This window comes from Mustela nivalis (genome assembly GCF_964662115.1).
Source record: "Mustela nivalis genome assembly, chromosome: 11".
Taxonomy (NCBI): domain Eukaryota; kingdom Metazoa; phylum Chordata; class Mammalia; order Carnivora; family Mustelidae; genus Mustela; species Mustela nivalis.
Window position 1 is genome coordinate 96,581,904 of NC_139030.1, and position 20,266 is coordinate 96,602,169.

General features: G+C 37.4%; 2 protein-coding genes across 4 annotated transcripts in view; one reads left to right on the forward strand and one right to left on the reverse strand.

Annotated features, from left to right (window-relative positions):
• PLEKHM3 (pleckstrin homology domain containing M3) overlaps positions 1-3,966 on the forward strand; it is a 1,279,556-nt gene extending 1,275,590 nt beyond the window's left edge. Inside the window, exon 8 of the transcript XR_014300430.1 lies at positions 3,765-3,966. The gene's annotated coding sequence lies outside the window, so the exon portion shown is untranslated. The remainder of the gene's footprint in view (positions 1-3,764) is intronic.
• Positions 1-20,266, reverse strand: part of ADAM23 (ADAM metallopeptidase domain 23) — a 168,318-nt gene that overhangs the window by 59,080 nt on the left and 88,972 nt on the right. For all 3 annotated transcript variants that reach the window (XM_082690009.1, XM_082690007.1, XM_082690008.1), the window contains exons 5-9: positions 11,325-11,407; positions 10,226-10,289; positions 5,935-6,007; positions 1,908-1,984; positions 45-110 (exon numbers count right to left, since the gene is read on the reverse strand). In XM_082690009.1, coding sequence (XP_082546135.1) covers positions 45-110; positions 1,908-1,984; positions 5,935-6,007; positions 10,226-10,289; positions 11,325-11,407 — 363 coding nt within the window. The remainder of the gene's footprint in view (positions 1-44; positions 111-1,907; positions 1,985-5,934; positions 6,008-10,225; positions 10,290-11,324; positions 11,408-20,266) is intronic.

A 20,266-nucleotide genomic window follows, 5' to 3' on the forward strand; every position in this document is an offset into this window, starting at 1 on the left:
ACCGAGCCACCCACGCGCCCCTCAATGATTCTTCATATTCTTACCGTTTTGTGATCATTAACAATCATAAGTTCCAAATATTTCATTTCTTCAAACACACCACGAGATGGCTGTGAAAAATAAAAATAATGTCAGAATGGTGGTGGATGTATCTATGATGCTATTAACTTGTGGACTGACTTTGAATTTCAAAAGAACTCTTTGTTGCCTGCTTTATAAACACCCTGGAAAAAGTTTGGTCAGCAAAATCAAAAACAGTGACTATAAAATGTGGATAAATGTTCAAGTATTCAGAAAAGAATTGTATTTAATTATCATTAAAATACTCATTAAGATAAAAGCCTATTTTTTTAAGATTTTTTTGTTGTTGTTTTTAAGTAATCTTTATTCCCAACATGGGGCTCGAACTCACGACTCCAAGATCAAGAGTTGCACCCTCTGCCAACTGAGACAGCCAGGCACCCCCAGGTCATGTTATTTTTATATGATTTTCATATATAAAAATACTCTAGAGAAAAGTATACAGTATAATTCTGCTAAAATAAATAAATCTCAACTTCTTTGGCATTAAAATGTGATAAAAACGATTCCTGCCTACTTAAAACTTCAAAGGAAATCTACTTAAAACTCATTTAATAAGAATGGCACAGTACATGTGGAATAACTATCAATATAGTCAAAAGAAGCATTAACTCACTAGAGTGAAATTTTAATAACGTACTAAATCTTAACCACACGACTTCTCAAAGGAGCAAACATTGACAATTACTATTTTCTAAATGTTTCTAAATTTTGATTAATCCTTGGTAATTTTAAGAGCAAGTACTAAGCATTTTAATTCTTTTTTCACAGTTGAAAAACCAATAATGACTCTATTTCTTTACGCACAAGGTTACCGATCAGTTTATATTTGATAGGGTGGAATGTAGTGAAATGTCAGTACTCTATATAAAACTTATTATTACCAACCACATCTTCAAGACTAAGAAAAAAAAAAGATCTCTAGATAAAAAAACAAAATTTGTATCCATAAGCATAAAAAGAGGATAATTTAACCTGTAACTAAGTTTCGGACGACTGGTGGTCTAATTTTTTCACAAAAAAATACATGCAGCAAAACATTATCTAAAATGTGCAATTTTCAGTATAATTACTCATTAAGTTATCTAGTAAATTACCATGTAATCTATATGCGGTAGAATTAATTCTCGGTTACATAGCATTCACTATGTAATTACGAAACAGTCCCCATCATTACAGCTTTCTAATCTATTATGAAAAAGACTAGGAACATAATTCCAGTTACAAAGCTCCTATACATTTATCAATACATGGGAGCTATACTACAGTCGCTGATTATATAATTACACGATTCTTATTTAGTAACTGTCATGACACTAATGGTCAAATAGATCCTCAGGAAAACATATCCAGCTTCAAATTTTGGTAAAACAGAGCTTTCAGTTTGAAAGAACTGCAAGCAAGCATCATTAGCCAACATTTCAAAACCTAACACTTCCCCTTACCCTTCTGGCTGAACAAAAATGTTTCAAACAATGTTATATAAGCCATATGAAAAAGTCTGCTGTACTTTTAACAGAAAACAAAATGCACTGTAATTTTCATAAGAAAATGCTTTGAAAATGAAGCTAAAACAATACATTCCTTAGATGACATCAGGGTTCACAGGACGCTGTAACCAGTTTATATCAAATAGAAAAAGCTGACTAAAATGCAATATGCCCGTAAGACTCAAACCACAGGAAGAGTTTGGTTTGTCGTTTTGGTTTGTGAGAAGATGTTGTCCAAATATAAACTGTTTTAGATATGCTCAGATACCATGTGATTTCAGGCAAACAATTTCACCGTGTGAAGTGGCCCCCTCCGTGGTTCAACGCCACACTCACGTTCACGGCTCTCTTCCTTCTCCTTTTCAACCATTGCAATTCAGACAGAAAGGGCCACTGGCCACTGCTTTCCATACCTGTGTAAAGGAAAAGGGAATACAGAAATTTATACTTGACTGCAGTCCAATGGGAGTTATGTTTTTAAAATAAGTGAAAACTATATGTATTTATATATTTATATATATATTTAAATACATATATATGTGTGTATTTAAAATATATGAAAAAAAAACTAAGGCAGGAAAAAAGAGAAAACTTGAACAGACCAATTACCAGCATTGAAATTTAATCAGAAATCAAAAAACTCCCCCAAAATAAAAGCCCAGGACCAGATGGCTTCACAGGCAAATTTTACCAAACATTTAAAGAAGAGGTAATACCTATTCTTCTCAAACAATTACAAAACAGTAGTCAGAAGGAAAACTTCCATATTGATTCTATGAGGCCAGTATCACTCTTGATACCAAAATCAAATAAAGACACCACACAAGAGAGCTACAAATCAATATTCCTGATGAATACAGAAGCAAAACTCCCTAACAAAATCCTAGCAAACTGAATCCAACAATACATTTTAAAAATGCATTTAAACTCATTTTAAAAACTCATTTTAAAAACCCACAATCAAGTGCGATTTCTTTCCAGGACACCAGTGTGGTTCATTCAATATTCACAAAACAAGCAACATGATACATCACATCAATAAAAGGAAGGATAAAAACCATATGATCATTTCGATAGAGGCAGAAAAAGCATTAGACAAAGTACAACATCCACTCATGAGAAAAGCCCTCAACAAAGTAGGATTAGAGGGAACAGACCTCAACATAATGAAAGCATTATGTGAAAAACCCACAGCCAACATCACACTCAAGAGGGAAACACTGAGAACTTCTCTCTTAAGGTCAGGAACAGGACAGGGATGTCCACTCTCACCACTTTTATTCAACATACTGCTGTAAATCCTAGCCACAGCAATCAGAAAACAAAAAGAAATAAAAGGCATCTATCTTGGTAAGGAAGTAGTAAAACTCTCACTATCTGCAGATGACATGATACTACATATAGAAAACCTGAAACACTTCACAAAAAACTACTAGAACTGATCAATGAATTCTGTAAAGTCGCAGGACACACAATCAATGTACAGGAATCTATTGTTTCCCTACACACTAATAATGAAGCAGCAGAAAGTGAAATTAAGAAATAAATCCCATTTACAATTCCACCGAAAACAATGAAATATCTAGGAATAAACTCAACCAAAGGGGTGAAAGACCTGTACTCTGAAAACTATGAAACACTGATGAAAAAAATTCAAGATGATACCAAAAAATAGAAAGACATTCCATGCACATGGACTGGAAGAACATATATTGTTAAAACATCTATACTACCCAAAGTAATCTACAGGTTTACAGCAATCCCTATCAAAATATCAAAGCATTTTCCACAAAACCAGAAACAACCAATCCTAAAATTTGTGTGGAACCACAAAAGACCTCAAATAGCCAAAGAAATCCTGAAAAAGAAAAACAAAACTCGAGGTATCATAATTCCAGACTTCAAGTTATATTACAAAGTGGTAGTAATTAAAACAGTATGGTATTAGCATAAAAGCACACACACAGATCAACAGACCAGAATAGAAAACCCAGAAATAAACCCACAATTATACGATGAATTAATCTTCAACAAAGGAGGAATGAACATAAAATGGAAAAAAGAAAATCTCTTCAACAATCTCTTCAACGTTCCATGAAAAAGAAGGAAACTGGACCACTTTCTTCTGCCACACACAAAAATAAACTCAAAATGGATTAAAGACCTAAATGTGAGGGCGCCTGGGTGGCTCAGTGGGTTTAGCCGCTGCCTTCGGCTCAGGTCACGATCTCAGGGTCCTGGGATCGAGTCCCGCATCGGGCTCTCTTCTCAACGGGGGTCCTGCTTCCTCCTCTCCTCTCTCTGCCTGCCTCTCTGCCTACTTGTGATCTCTCTCTGTCAAATAAATAAATAAATAAATCTTAAAAAAAAAAAAAAAAGAAAAGAAAAAGAAAAGACCTAAATGTGAGGCCTAAAAACCGTAAAAATCCTTAAGAGAGCACAGGCAGTAATTTCTCTGACATCAGCTGTGATGTCTAGATCTGTCTCCTGAGACAAGGGAAACAAAAGCAAAAATAAACTATTAGGACTCTCTCAAAATAAAATGCTTTTGCCCAGGAAAGGAAAAAAATCACCAAAACTAAAAGGCAACCTACTGACTGGGGGAACATATTTGCAAATGACATATCCAATAAAGGGCTAGTATCCAAAATATATAAAGAACTGATACAACTCAATACCCCCAAACCAAATAATCCAATTAAAAAATGGACAGAAGAGGGACAGGTGCCCCTCCCCTGTTGTACATGCATGCACTCACTCTCTCTTTCTCTCCCTAAAAAAATAAATTTTTTAAAAAGGATAAAAGATATGAACAGACAGTTCTCCAAAGAAAACATCCAGATGCCAAAGAGGCACATGAAAAGATGATCAATATCACTCATCATCAGGGAAATGTAAATCAAAACTATCACCTCACACTTGTCAGAATGGATAAAATAAAAAACCCAAGAAACCACAAGAGTTGGCGAGGCTGTGGAGAAACAGGAACTCTCCTGCACTATTGACAGGAATGCAAACTGGTGCAGCCACTGTGGGAAACAGTATGGAGATTCCTCAAAAAGTTAAAAACAGAACTACCCTAAAATCCAGCAATCACACCACAGGTATTTACCAAAAAAGTACAAAAACACTAATTCAAAGGGATACATACACCGCTATGATTATTGCAGCATTACTGACAATGACCACACTATGGAAGGAGCCCAGATATCCCATCAACAGATGAAAGGACAAAGAAGATGTGGTATACACACACACACACACACACACACACACACACGAATATTACTCAGCCATAAAAAAGAATGAGTTCTTGTCATTTTTAAGAACAGAGATTGGAGCTAGAAAGTATAATGCTAAGCAAAATAAGTCAGTTAGAGAAAAACAGATACCATAAGATCTGACTCCTCTGTGGAATTTAAGAAACAAAGCAAATGAGCAAAGGAAAAAAAAAAGAGAGAAAAAGAGACAAACCAGGAAACTCTGAACTATGGTGAACAAACTGATGTCTACTATAAGGGAGGTAAAGGGTGGGGGAATGGGTAAAATAGGTGATGGGGATTAAAGAATATACTTATCATGATGCAAACAATAAAATAAAATAAAATAAAATAAAATAAAAATATTATGTGAAGAAACAGCAACATCGATAGCATATATTATCTCAAAATCAAAATAAACTAAGGTGAAAAAAGTATTCCGATCACTAAACATTTCACATTCTCATGGTCACAAATCTAATCCTATCTGTAATGTACAAATTCTAATCTATAATTCAAATAATATTTTCTTCCAAACATCATCAAAAATGTAACGAACCATTCAAGAGTCATTAGAATATGCATATTTGACCTAATACCTCTTGACCTTCAATATCTAAAATTCACTATGCTTAATTCATTTTAGGGTTAAAAATAATGTATGGCATAAGACTTTGAATGAATTTTTAAGACTTCTGCATTAATGTACAGAAGCAATATCGCATACCCCAATAATCCAAAAGAAGCTTTGTCAACATCAATATGCTTAAGATGCCTCAGAACCAGAGCATAAGAATGAGAAAATACAAATTGTCTGAAAAGCAGGAAACTGCCAGAGAAATCTAAGCATGAGCCTCATTGCAAAACACCATTAAATTTAGCCACACTGTCTGGTTCCTAACAGTTTACTCCTGGGTTTCATATTTCAGTATTTCCATCGGCAAGGACTCTCCAGGCCTCATTCTACACCAACCACAGTTCACGCCACTGCCCACCCACGTGGCTCCCTGCAGAGAACTTTTACCTCCTGCATGTGCATAGAGTTCCACCAAGGCCCGGCTCCTACTACATCAAATAAAATGGCCATCTTAATTCAAACTTACTGAGATTCTTCATTTGTTTAGAATATTGTCCTGCCAAGGTTTTCTGGATTATATGTGGTCGACCGGTGCTTTTCTGAAACAAAAGCAGTTGTGGGCCATTAAAAAGCAAGATGTGATCAAGCTTCTATGGAAGAGTATTAGAACTTTCTCCAATATCCTTCTTAAAATGGGAACATTTATATGTTAATGTTTTAGCTATCAAAAATGATGAGTAGGTCTTATCGGAACCTTAATTTTTTTTTTTAAAAAAGAGAGCACTATCCAATTGCTCCAGTGTAGATAAAAACGTAGTTTTATTAGCTTCTCTGAAACCTTAGCTTTCTTCAAAGCCATGAATAGGAAATTCACAAGAAAGAAACACAAACGGTCAATGAACATATTAAAAAATGATGAATGCTTTAATACTCCTTCAAAAGGCAAATTTAAAAAAAAAAGATATACCAATTTTGCCATCCAGTTGGCAAAGGTTTTAAAATTATGATAACCATAGTTAATTATGGTTGCAAAGTAAAAAGCACTCTCATACTCTGCGATAAGAATAAATTGGGAGCATAGTTCAAAGAGAAATTTAGCAATGTCTATCAATGACCTTGAAAATATTCATATCCTTTGCCCTAGAAGCCACACTTCTAGAAACATCTTATTTCCATTATTATTATTATTTACTATTAGCTTCCATTACTGAGCGCATAGTATGAGACAGACACCATTAATGTACTACACATTACCTGATTTAATCCTTACAAGAACTCTATATAATGCATATTTTATCTTTATTTTACATATAAAAATACTGTGATTCAGAGAGATCCACCATTGAGCTAAAATTCTATTACAGAATAATGATTCAATTTATTTTAAAAATATAGAAGAACATATCATTGAAAAACTGGAAGAATGTATATTGAAAGGTGAAGAGAAGTTCTCTCTCCAGGATGGGATCATGAAAACTTAAAATGTGGTTAAGTATTTGCTTATTTTGCTTTTCCAAATTTCCTATGCTGTATTAGTTTCATAAGCAGAAAACTAGTTATCAAAAAAGTGTTCTTAATAGATTACATATGAAACTCAAAATAATTAAGAGTTTTGCTATTCACTACTTGAGAGATAACATGAATTTATTAGAAATATTCCATCCATATTACTTGACTTGCTGTAAGGCATAATAAAACCAGTAATAATAAACTAATAATCAACAAATCTAAATTCAACTTCAGTAAATTCTTAATTCTGAGAACAGGTAAAATGATACTCAGAGCAATGAAACTCACAACTGGATTAGAAATACAATTTTAAAAGCTACTAAAGTTTCAAGCCCTGTTCCTTCTCCTCTCCCCATGGTGAAGATGAAGACAGATTGTTACATGAACAAAAAGGTAGGGAGCAAGGAGGAAAGTAAGAAAAAAGGGATTAGGCATGGAACAGTCAGCCCCTGAAGAACATGATTATGGGTATAACAATGTAAAACTGATGCCTTAAATACTATGACAGTAGCAGCTTGTACTAATAAATTTATTTAACAGTTTATTAAACACAGTCACATACATTTCTTAATTCATCAAACTTGCAAAACTGCCCTATTGGGGATGCATTGAAAAAAAATCTTATTTTTACATAGTTACATATTTTGCATATTTAAAAACTCTGAGTCTTAGGGAGTCATTATTTGGGGGTTTTGTTTTGTTCTTCTTTTTTTTTCTTTTTTAGCATAATCAGCACAAGAAATCAAAGTCAATTGTTTGCTGACCGAGTCAAATAATCTTGCTGTATACAAGTTATTTACCTATCACTAAAATAGAGGGAAAACATTTTACTGAATCAAAATATCTTTATCTAGGGGTGGTTGTCTTTGTCCTCCAGTAATTTTCACATTTACTGGTTGAAAAATGATACAGGTTTAAGCAAACATTAAACATTAAAATTTAATCACACCTCTGTCTCAAATTTGAAACTTACACCGTGTGTGTGTGTGCATACACACACACATTGCAACAGCAAAAAAAAAAAAAAAAGAAAAGAAAAAAAGAAAAGTGTGAAAGTGTGTTCAACTGTGACAATCAATAGTCTAAATGGCTCATGCCCAGGTCAAAATTTATCTATAAGTGAAAAAAGATAAAAGATCCTTTAAAAGTTTTCTGCACCCCATCAAATGATTGCAATATTCTGACTCAATCACTGTCAAAATACTATTTTCCCATTAGCAGATCTTCTCACTGATATGACTTCCCTATTGCTACCTCTCAGAGCCTTCATCTCCTACAACACTCCCCTTTAGCTACTACTGTCCAACCTAGCTGGACTCCTCAAAGTTCCTATAACACACACTCCTACCTCAGGGCCTTTGCATTTTCTCTTCTCCTAGAAGGCTCTTCCAGCTCCCTAATTTCTTGAAAGTCCTCCTTCAAAAGTACCACCTCATTTTGCCCTTCCTTGTAATTCTTCCTCCTTGGTTTCATTTTTTTTCTCCTTAGCATGCTAGCTAACAATCAGTATGCAATTACTTACTCATCCTGGTTTTTTTCCCATCTACCTTTGTAGACTATAAGCTCCATAAAGGTCAGGCTCTATGTCTTATTCACCACTTTATCCCTAGCACCTAAAATAGTGCCCAGCATGCAGTAAGCCTCATTACAATACCTAACGAATACAAATCAAATTTCAGATTTGTTTCGATTCTATTAGTGAGCAACAGTAGTAGAGTATACGATTCCTTTTTTGTGCAATTTTATTGGGATAAAGTAACATGTAATATTGTATAAGTTTAAGGTGTGAAATATAATGATCTATGTATATATTGCAAAATATGTAAGTGTAGTTAACACCCATAACACCACAATTACTCTTTTTGTTTGTGATGAGGACTTATAAGATCTACTGTCTTGGGTGATGGACACTGGGAAGGGTATGTGTTGGGGTGAGCACTGTGTATTGTGTAAGACTGATGAATCACAGACCTGTACCCCTGAAACAAATAATACGTTACATGTTAATTTTTTAAAAATCTACTGTCTAAGCAACTTTCAAATATACAAAGATACTATGGTCACAAAGTTGTACATTACATCCCAGAAATTATTTATGTTATACCTGAAAGTTTGTACCTTTTGACTACCTTCATGAATTCCCCCCACTGGCTTCTGGTAACCACTAATCTGTTCTCTGTCTCTGAGTTCAGTACTTTTAGATTCCACATATAGGCAAGATCATAGAGCATTTGTCTTCCATTGTCTGCCTTCCTTCATTTAGCATAATGCCCTTATGGTTTCTTATCTAGGTTGCTGGCCTCTGCACGATTCTAAACATTATTTTTTTTCTCTATCTCTAAAAAAACTAAATGCTGTCTGATGTAATCGCAGTTCAACTACAAATTTTCCCACTGAAGATTCCCATAAAAGTTAAGCATAAGTCACATAATTATCTAAAGAAGAAATGAGCATAAAAGCTAGTTTAAAGGGAAAGAAGTGGGTCGGTACAAAACACAATGTCCTCTTTGCTCTGTAGACTGGAGAGAACTGCCTTTACTACCCAAAACCTAGATTTCTTGCCTCTTATCATTCCTTACTGGTGCGTGGTCTGGTGTGATGAGAAAAACAACTTGTATTTTTTCTGAGCTGCTGCCCAGGTATTTTACAGCATGATAACCTTGCTCACATCCAGGGTCTGGACATTTCGATTAAGAACTTGAGTTTAGGATTCCTGCTCTAAGTTCCCTCTTTGCTTTTCCCAGGGTATCTTGTTTTAAAAACCACTTAGAATTAAGCCCACTATACGTTAGAGCCTTCCACTCTAACCCTCTTTCAAGTAATAGGTTCTTGCTACCTGCTCTCTATCTCCTGCTCCCTCGTGACCTGGAATGGAGGACTGCCTTCCTCTGGCTTACAGATCCCCACCCTAGATTCTGGAATCTGTATGTAATAAATCCCATGACTTCACTTTCCCTGTGTGAGTGTGCTGAAACTGCACATTCAGTCAAAAGAACCATGGGCTTCACTTCCCCAACGTGGGAGTTTGGATGCCGACAGAGCCAACTGCCGAGCCCATCCGTGTAGGTGGCTGATGTTCCCCCATGCAGCAGTTCATAGCCTGCACATTTCTAAATTCAATACACAAGCACCAGCGTCTCAACACACCTGGGATGTGCCATTTAAACTTCAAAATTCACAGTGTCATTCTACACTTGAAATAAGGTACATCTAATGTACGCTGACATCTACATTGTGTTCCTTATGGCTCAAAGGCAAAGATGCTAAAAGAATGAAACACCATAAGGAAACTGAGGTCACAGACTTACCTCATTGTGAATCAGCTCCAGCGGTTCTATCATATATACAAAGGTATCATCTTCAAACATACCACTACGAGACAAGAACCCGCACAAGGAGAAAATTAACAAAATAAGGCAAAGAGGAAGAACCAGCAAATGAGCTTCCCAGTACATCCTTAAAAATGAACACTCTACCTGAACAAATTATCTTTATACTGCCCAAAACCCAATTCATCTACCTATGCGGAATCCCACTGTGGTCTCAGCGTTGTCCTAGACAACAGCTAAGCTACAAAAGGTGTTAAAGGGTATACCATGAGCATATAAGTTATAAATGTTATCATTAATTTTTGAAACAAAATGGAAACGTTAGAAGATGAACTTGGAAAGGACTATTCATGCAGTTCCAATGTGTCCCGTTATAATTCCAAGACACTCCCCAACGAATTTCTTGTTACACAAATCCAGTACCACCTATAAGAAAATGGTTTCTTTGCTCGTTACCATCATCTCAAACCATCTTATTCTGCAAAGGCAAACAAGCATATTTGTGGCTTCCACCTCTGAATTTCCATTAAGCGGTATGACTCTGTGTTGCAAATAATTTTGAGAGATATAGGAAAATAAGATTTTCAAGATCCTTTTGCATCACATGGCCACAACCAGGTCTTTACATCGAGGGTTACCATTTGGGTCTCAAAGGTGCTTAGAGAGGTTTTTCTAGAGCCTGCCTTGATGCCAATATATAAGCTCCTTTCTTTGGCCCTCCCAACCCCCCATGGCCCATACCACCTGTCTGCGACATTCTCGGGTGTACATCTTTGGGAAATCTCCCTAGACGAGATTTGGTCACCCCCATAAGTCCCTGACACTCCCCTTCACAGTTCCTACCAAAAGGGTAATTCAATATTAATCTCTGCAATCATGTGTTTAATCCCTGAGTCTCTTGCAGACTGTAAATGTTAAGACAGCAGAGACTATGCCCTCCTTATTCATGACTCCATATCTAGTCCCTAAGGTGCGACTGGTACAGCAGAGTCCCCACAACAAACGTCTGGGGAAGAAAAGATGGGAACAGCGCATGGCTGAAAGCAAGTCCACGCTCCCATGGGAGACTCGCACGTACTGAAGTCCATTGCAGGTCGACAGAGCAGCCCTCGAGTCCTTGACTCCTCTGATGCTGCCGTGGTAGTAACAGTGCTCTCCACCCTACAACACAGAAGAAGGTTTTGCTGATAAACAATGCTCTCTGTGTCCTCATTCACTATTACCGACGCTCCTAGAAGCCAAAAAGAATTGCAAAGATGGTCCTACAAACTCCTCCTGGTTGGCAGGACGTCTCAAAGGGCACGAGGCCATTTTTCAACTTTTCAACAATGACACTGTGTTATTAAATTTAATGAAGGAGAAAAGGCTATTAACAAGAGTAAGCCACCAATGTAACTGGTACCACCTACATACCTTTCTTAAACATGTAAGGGAGTAGACACTTACCAGATATTGCTATGGAATAAGGTCTTCTATCAAACTGAGGAGAAACCCCAGAAGCATTGTTAATAACTGTGTTTGATGGGGGTCCCTGGGTGGCTCAGGCGGCTAAACATCTGCTTTTGGCTCAGGTCATGATCCTGGGGTCCTGGGATCGAGTCCTGGTTTGGGCTCCCTGCTCAGCGGGGAGCCTGCTTCTCCCTCTCTCCCCACCAGCTCATGCTCTGTCTCATTATCGCTCTCTTTCACACACACACACACACATTAATAAAATGTTAAAATTTTTTTAAATGTTAAAAAATTTTAAAATTTTTTAAAAAATAATTGTTTAATAGAAAACTACCTAAAATCTTATGGTTTGCTTCCCTACCTTTTAAAATTCCTTTTAAAAATTTCTTAGAAGTATTACATGAACTTAATTTTCAAAGTCAAGTAGTAACTCTAAGTCCTATTTTAAAAACACAAGGGTGCCTGTGTGGCTCAGTCCGCTAAGTGTCCTACTTTATTTTCTACTCTGGTCATGATCTCAGGGTCGTGAGATCCCCGCAATGGGCTCCCAAACACCTGGGATTCTGTTTGAGGACTGTCTCCCTCTTCCTCTGGCCCTTCCCTTGCTCACGCACCCGTGAACACCCTTGCTCGCTCTCTCCCTCCCTGCCTCTCTCAAATAAATAAATCTTTTTTTTTTAAAGATTTTATTTATTTACTTGACAGAGGGAAATCACAAGTAGGCAGAGAGGCAGGCAGAGAGAGAGAGGAAGGGAAGCAGGCCCCCTGCTGAGGAGAGAGCCCGATGTGGGACTCGATCCCAGGACCCTGGAATCGAAGGCAGCGAAGCCTGAGCCGAAGGCAGCGGCTTAACCCACTGAGCCACCCAGGCGCCCCTAAATGAATCTTTAAACACACGCACACAGCACTTACTTTCTCCCTTTCTCCTCACATCCATGACAATCATTTTTAACTCTTTTAACTGTTTCTTTTGCTGTTCACCTATGTATTTCTGAATGGAATATCGATACTGCTACAACCTGGTTAAACATATCAGGTAATTTATCACATCTATTTTATTCCAGGAGACAGTCCTCTTGTCCCCCTTCAGCCTCCCACGGGGCCTGACACAGAGCCACCAGCCAGGAGCTCTGTTTAGGGCCATCCTGGGAGCTCTTCTGCTCCCTTCCATACATAATCCTACACCCCACATCTTTTCCCTTCATGATCTCATGATCTCTCCCCTGTTTTGAAGGTACACATCTTGCAGTACTTTCTTGGAAGAGTCACCATGGAATATAATTTGGTGAACACTTGTATATATAAAAATTTCTTTTTCTATCGTCACACTAGATCAACCATTTGGTGGATCGAAAATTCTAGATTAGAAATTATTTTCTCTCAGCATTTCAACACCGTTGTGCACAGCTTCTAATGTTGCTGCTGAGAAATGGCAGCTATTCTGATGCTGGTTATTGCCTATAAAATGTAATTTTTCTCTTTAGGAAAACTTTTTATTCATCTCCATTTTCATGAAATTTCAAGACATGCGTTAATGTGCGTCTTGGCTTATTCACTGGGCTGGCCACTCAGACAAAGCTTCTGATTAAGAAAAAGTACACAGTTCATTGCTAGGAAACTTATTTCTCTGAAAATCCCCTCCTTTCCATTTTTGTCTATAAACAGAGCTCTTCTACTACAAAAGGGACGGCTGCCGGGCTATATGGGGTATGAAATGCGTCAGGGATGTAAAAGCCCTCCATGTAGACTTTCAACCAACCTCTCCGTTTTCATGTGCCTTCAATTCCTGAATCTTCAATTGGCCTGCTTCTTGGGTTTCCCCTAACGGCACTTAGCAGAACAGGAAAAGCTCAAACTTGACAGTGACTCCTCATCCTTTTGCTTTCTCTCTCCTAAAATTGTATGAATACCTCTCCTCTGTAGTCTTTTCTTCTGTCTTTGTCCTTGTGGGTTTATATCCTTTTTCTATTCTTTGGTATTTGACTAGGTTATTGGGAAGGAATAGAGATAAATATAATCATCGAATCTACACTATTTAACCAGAAGCTTCTTACTTGTTTTTTGAAATAGAATATACTGATCACTTTTCATTGATGGTTTACAGTCATTTTGATTGCTGTTCATTATAGTGTATTAAAATAGCCTCAGAGGTTATTTACAGTGCTAAGGACATCTACCCATATATCAAAGACCACTCCCCAACCAATTCAGTTTTTTCCCTCTTAGAAAGTATAATAGTACACATTTTCAGTGGTGGCAGTCTAAATTTGGTATTATAACTTTGTTAGTATTTTGTGAAAGTTTGCTTTTGTATGGGGCTTGATTCTCAAAAGGCAATCCTTTACAAAAATATTGACTTGTATGCAACATGAGAAGCTTTATTTGCATATTAACTCTGGAACTTATAAGGACAAATGGTATCACACGTCTCAGCGATTTGCAAATCCAGGTCAATATTCCGCAATTAAATTCCAGACTCTTCACATGATTCTAAAAACAGCCATAGGTAACTGTAAATTCCATCAAACTGGTTATTTAGCACTTTGTATCACACCAAGAAGTTCTTTTAAGTCAGGTGATTATTATTAGTGCATAGCAAACAAGGTCATATTTACTTTACCTTTCTAAAAAAAAAAAAAAAAAGCTATATTTTCCTAAAAATATTTTTTCCCAGAAAATACTTCCAAGTCGTTTCTTAGATTTTATTTTAATTCACATTAGAAATTGAAGATTGATGGCCTCTCAGTATAAATGTCATCATTAGTTGTTTTAATTAAGGTAGGATATTATCTAAAGAAACCATTTCAATTTTCTGCATATTTGAAGGTAAACCACTGTATTTTCTGAACCTTAAATAAGACTTGAGGTAACATGTAATCCCTAATCTATTATCATAACAAAGCTTGACTATCTGGATTATGTGGTTATAATTAAGCACTCTGAGAAATTCAGCAGGCTCTAATTTAGTTTTAGTATCTTGTAGTATTAGAGGATTTCCTGAGTTTCTTATTACTAAATTTATAACAAGTTTTTAAGAAAGCATGACCAGAAAAATACTATTTGGAATTCTCCAGATGTGTGCTGCATTTTATAAATATTACCACAAAATAAACTCTCAAAGTATTTCGTATTCAAAAAATCCTAGTCAAAAAGGGTTATGGAGGGGAGGGTGGTGGGGGGCTGGGTGAGCCTGGTGGTGGGTATCAAGGAGGGCATGTATTGCATGGAGCACTGGGTATGGTGTATAAACAATGAATCTTGGGACATGAAAAAAATAAAGATGTTAAAAAAAAAGGAATGGGAAAAAAAAACAACCTAAGCTATGGATATGCTAAATAAAAGTCCAGCAAGTAATACATTAAAAAAAAAAAAAAAGGAGGAGAAAGAAAGAAAAGAGGCATTCCCCCTTGGGTAACAGGGATAATGCGAGAGGACCAGTGCAGAACGGCCACTGCCAGACGGCGCTGTGAGCACTGACGGTGGAGAGTCCGCTCTGGGGGTGCCTTCCACCTAAGGATCTAACCATCTGCAACACTCAGTCACTGTCTCATAGTAACTACTACCTCCATGTACAGAGAAGGAAACAGTGACAAAGTGCGAAAAGGCTCTGATAAGGACAGCAAAAAGCCAAACTGAATGACACATTTTCAGTCTCCCCAGTTAGAGTTTCTTTCCCCAACAGGGAAGGCCACAGACAGTTCAGGAGCCCTGGCCAGCCACTTCACAATCAAGGAGTGCATCACAGATCTGTGACCAGGCAAGTGGCAGGCATAAGAACAAAAGGGGCTCATTCAGCACATGACACGAGTCGATGCGTGTCCACACAGGCATCAGTGTTTTTGGATTCATAACTGTCAGTGAGTTACTTAAAATGCAACAGAATGGAGCATCCAATAAGTGGAAGTTTTTGGTTAGTTAAAGGAACTTAAAAATCCTAGTAATCTACCTCATAATCTTACCACTTCCTCACATCCGAACTCTCCACAAGCCAGATGATGTTCAAATAATGGTAACCCTGTTCCACGAGGTTGCGGAGCTCAGAATCCTACTGGAAACCACTAAGCCACCCCTGCAAATGACGGAACCCTGACTGAATGTGCATCTTTGCAAACACTTCCTGATCAGAAGCGGCTTGGGAATACCCCTGTCTGAGTCCAGTGCCAACGACCTAAAGAGGAAAACAGATTTGGTTCCCTGGTATCATTGATCGATTGACAGAAACAGTTTGATTCTTTCTACTCCATTTCAATACAACCTGTTGGAAAACAGAAACTACTGTTTCAATTTGATTTATTTTAAAACTGCCCCCAACTTTGTGTCTGTTTAATTATCTCATCTGCTCTTCAGTGAAGTTCAACCAGCCAGTCCTTATTGTATTCATCATTTAAGAACCCCCATAAACTCCTGGGGCGCTGAGTAGCACAGATGGTTAAGCATCCAACTCTTGGTTTCCGCTCAGGTCACGATCTCAGAGTCATGATCTCAGAGTTGTGAGATGGAGCTCTGCAGTGGGCTCCATGCTCAGCATGGCATCTTCTTAAGACTCTCTCTCCCTCTACCCCTTCCCCACTCTAGCTCTCTCTCTCTCTCTCAAATAAATAGATAAATCATTAAAAAAAAAAAGTCTCATAAACTCCTGAACATCTGGATAAACATTTGAAAAGAAAATACACAGGCCTTAGCTCATAAATGTGTACATATATTTTGATATTACAGCTTCTGAATGTAATAATAAAATAGAACACGATATTCAAATGATTATTCTACATGCATATCTTTAAATTCAAACTTTTCAATCATCTGGTTCTATTAATCTATTTACTACATCAGTAGGCTGATAGCAAAAGAGAAAAAGATCTCTTTAACCGTCTGGTTATTCATATACCTGAATTTGAATACGGCAGCATAAGGAAATGAAAAAAATATATCAGACAATCAGGGAATTTGAGACCCCCAATACCAGTTTAATTATTTACCTTCATTAGACTTAATAGGAAAAAAATGTTCAAGTGTTAGAACAGTTTAGCTGTACCAATACTATATAAATTTTTAATAGTTCATACAAAATTATCCTATTCAAAATTAAAATAGCTTTGTGAGGAACCAGTGTTGTCTGCTCTCTTGATTTTTTTTTTTTTTTTAATTTCCCAGCCAGGAGTCATACCCACAGAGGCCCATTTCCTCCAATAGCAACCCTGCCAAGAACACTTCATGGAAGGAATGAGCTTCAACTGAGCCATGGTGATGATTCGATTTAAAAAAAAAAAAAAAAAAAAAAAGTACAGAAACTTCTAGGAGAGTGATGTGATTACAGTGATAAAGCAAAGAATAAAGGTAGGTTATTTTTTTCTGCTTGGTTCACTGATGTACACCCAGTACCTCGAACAGGGACTAGATCACAGTAAGCTCAATCAGTTATCTGTTTAATGAATACGAATGACTTATTCATGAGCCTGAGTAACAAAACCAATCTGAAAGGAGCAAAGGATTCATGTTTGTTGAGAAGATGGGTAAATAAACCAACCACCTGTGGGTTTATTTTTCCTTTAGGATATAAGTGACAAGCCATAAAATTCACCCTTGTCAAAAGTGCAATGCAGTGGTTTTTAGTCCACTCACAGAGGTGTGCTACCATCACCACTAATTTCGGAATACTTTCATCACCTCAAAAGGAAATTCTGCACCTATGAGCAGTCATTTCCCACTCCTCCTCACCTCCAGCCCTGGAAACCGTACCCTGCTTTTGGTCTTCATGGATTTGTCTATTCTGGACATTTTCAACAAATGGAATCATACAATATATGGTTCTTTGTGACTGGCTTCTCTGACTTAGCATAATGTTTACAAGGTTTATCCATGTTGTATCATGTACTTCCTTACTTGTTATGACTGAATAATATTCCCTTGTGTGGATATATCACATCTTATTTATACATCAGTTGATGGCCATTTGGATTGTTTCCACTTTTTTGAATAATTACAAATAATGCTGCTATGAACATCTATGTACAAGTTTTTGCTTAAACATATGTTGGATACCTGCCCAGGAGTAGAACACCTGGGTCATAAGGTAACTGTGTGCTTAACTTTTTGAGGAACTGCCAAAGCGTTTTCGAAGCAGTTCCGCCATTTTACATTTCCTACCAGAAGTCTGTGAGGGTTCTAGTTCTCCACATCCTCACTAGCACTTACTGTTGTCCGTTGTTCAGATTAACAGGCATGCTGGAGCATGTGAGGAGGTGGCCACACAAGTTTAAAACCAAATGAGAGAGTGACCCAGGACTGAAACAGATTAAAGCTTCACCTTCATTTCTGCTAGTACTATACCAAAGGAGACGATCAGCTGAGAATCCTGCAGGCCTGCTAATGCCGCACCCTGCGTTGGCTACATTGACCCACCCGAGGACAGACAACATGGAATGAGAACCACCCCAAACAACACACACACACCAGGCTGCCCCCGTGCAACTTAGATTACAGAAGAGTACAGAGAACGAGCTCTTCCTGTAGGAGGTGGATCTCATAAGAGAAGAGTATAATAACAACAACACAAACATACCCAACTCCTTCCCATCAGGTAAGTGGCTCTTCCTTCCCGAGAGAAAGTGAGCAAGGGGACAGGAAGAAGCCAAAGTGAGAAAACAGAGCTGAGAACGGGCATGTTCCCTGCCCAATAATGATAAAGAGGAATAAAGTAGAGGGAAGTGGGGATGGGAGCATAGCATCTATCCGTTCAGTTTCCCCCGATGGCCAGCTGAGACTTCTTTTCATAAGCAGAACTGAAACCAAAGTACTAGGAAGCAGTCCAAGTTATTGGTTCATCTCAAAGGAACTTAATAGAAATGATTTAAGTTGAAAAAGATTTTTACACTGTCCTATTGATACCTAGGTCATTTATACAAGAACTAAAATACCAAAAATTAACTCATTTTTAATAGGTTCATCAACAAAGTCAATTAACAAGTCACCAAAGTTGTTTCATTGCATGTTGTGTGCAGAGCACCATGTTGGAACGCTAACAAAAGCAACTGCTCTGCAGAATGCAGAACAAAAGTCCTTCCACACTCATTCACTGATACCTGGCCCCTGTCCTATATTGATTACCTAATTCATTGACCTCTCCAGTTCCTATCTTTGCTTCACAAGGAAAGAAGTCCTTCTAACCCACTTTCAGCCAATAAAAATAAAAGCCTAAGACACTGGCCTCTCTTGGGAAGACTTGGGAACCAGATAGGGGCTTGGTGGTGGTAAAGAGGGAAAACTTTGACAAGCTTCTTCAAAGTGTGGACTCATCATTCTGTTTGAAACTAATTCTCGGGATACTTTAAATATCTGCACTTCACGTTAAAGCCAAATAAGCCCGGAATAATTCTTTTCCTCTCTAATGAATAACACAGTGTGTGTGCACGTACTTTTGTCTAAGCAGTGTGAAATCTCTGGAGGATAGGCTGCACACTGGGTTGAACAGGTTTAATTAGCCTAAGCATCCTTACACGTTAATTTCCTTCACTGGTACTTTGTACAAAGATTTTGCTAACGTGGAAGGCAATCTGAAGTTCAACAAAAAGGTTTTACAAAATATGTGTGTAATGGTAGGAAGAGTGTGGATCTAAACAAACTTTCAGAAAGAAAAACTACCAATATGTATCAAACCCTTTAAAGTACCAATTCTTTGACTCAGAAAAATCCCATTCTCAGAATTGATCCTTAAGCAATTATTAAAGATGTGTTCAAAATGCATCAGGAGGGGCACCCAGGCGGCTCAGGCGGTTGGGTGTCCCACTTTTGGTTTCGGCTCAGGCCACGATCTCAGGGTCATGAAACCGAATCCCACATCAACTCTGTGAAGTCTGCTTCGGATTCTCTCTCCTTCTCCTTCTGCCCCTCCCCAACCTCCCCCGCCCCCTTGCTCTCAAATTAATTAATTGATTAATTAATTAAATCTTTTTAAAAAAACGTATTAGGAAGGCCTTTCCTTACAAATTATTTGTATAGTAATAGACTGGAAGCAATCTAATGTCTATTACTATGGGATTTTAAAATAAACTATAGCAAATGAATAGGAAAGGCTATTATGCATTTTTAGAAATAAAAGCTTAGCAGATTATTTAAGACATTTTAAAATGCTCATAATGTTACTAGGTTAAAAAATTTCTGCTTCAACATAATGTGCACCATGTCATCTTGGTTTTGAGGGGCGTATATACAAATACAGACGCATATAAAACAGACTGCTACCATGAATTCATTATATATGAAGCAGTAAGTTTGGGTCTATGACCTGTTTGGAGAAAATGAGGCATAAATAAGGGAAACACAATGAACACAAGAACAAACTACAATAAACACTTCCTTTGCCACAGCTGAAATACCTTTTGTTTTAAATTCTAGTTGTAACTGATAGGAGTTTTGATGGGCCTTATTTATAAGGCTTCCTTCTGGGACCTCAAATGACCTCTGGAGGCCAATTAGCTATTCTGCTTCTAAAAAAAAAAAAAAAAAAACTGACTGAATTTGTTAGTGAGAAGTTTGACTCAGGTTACTGAGGCCCGCAAAGGTGACTCCTTTGCT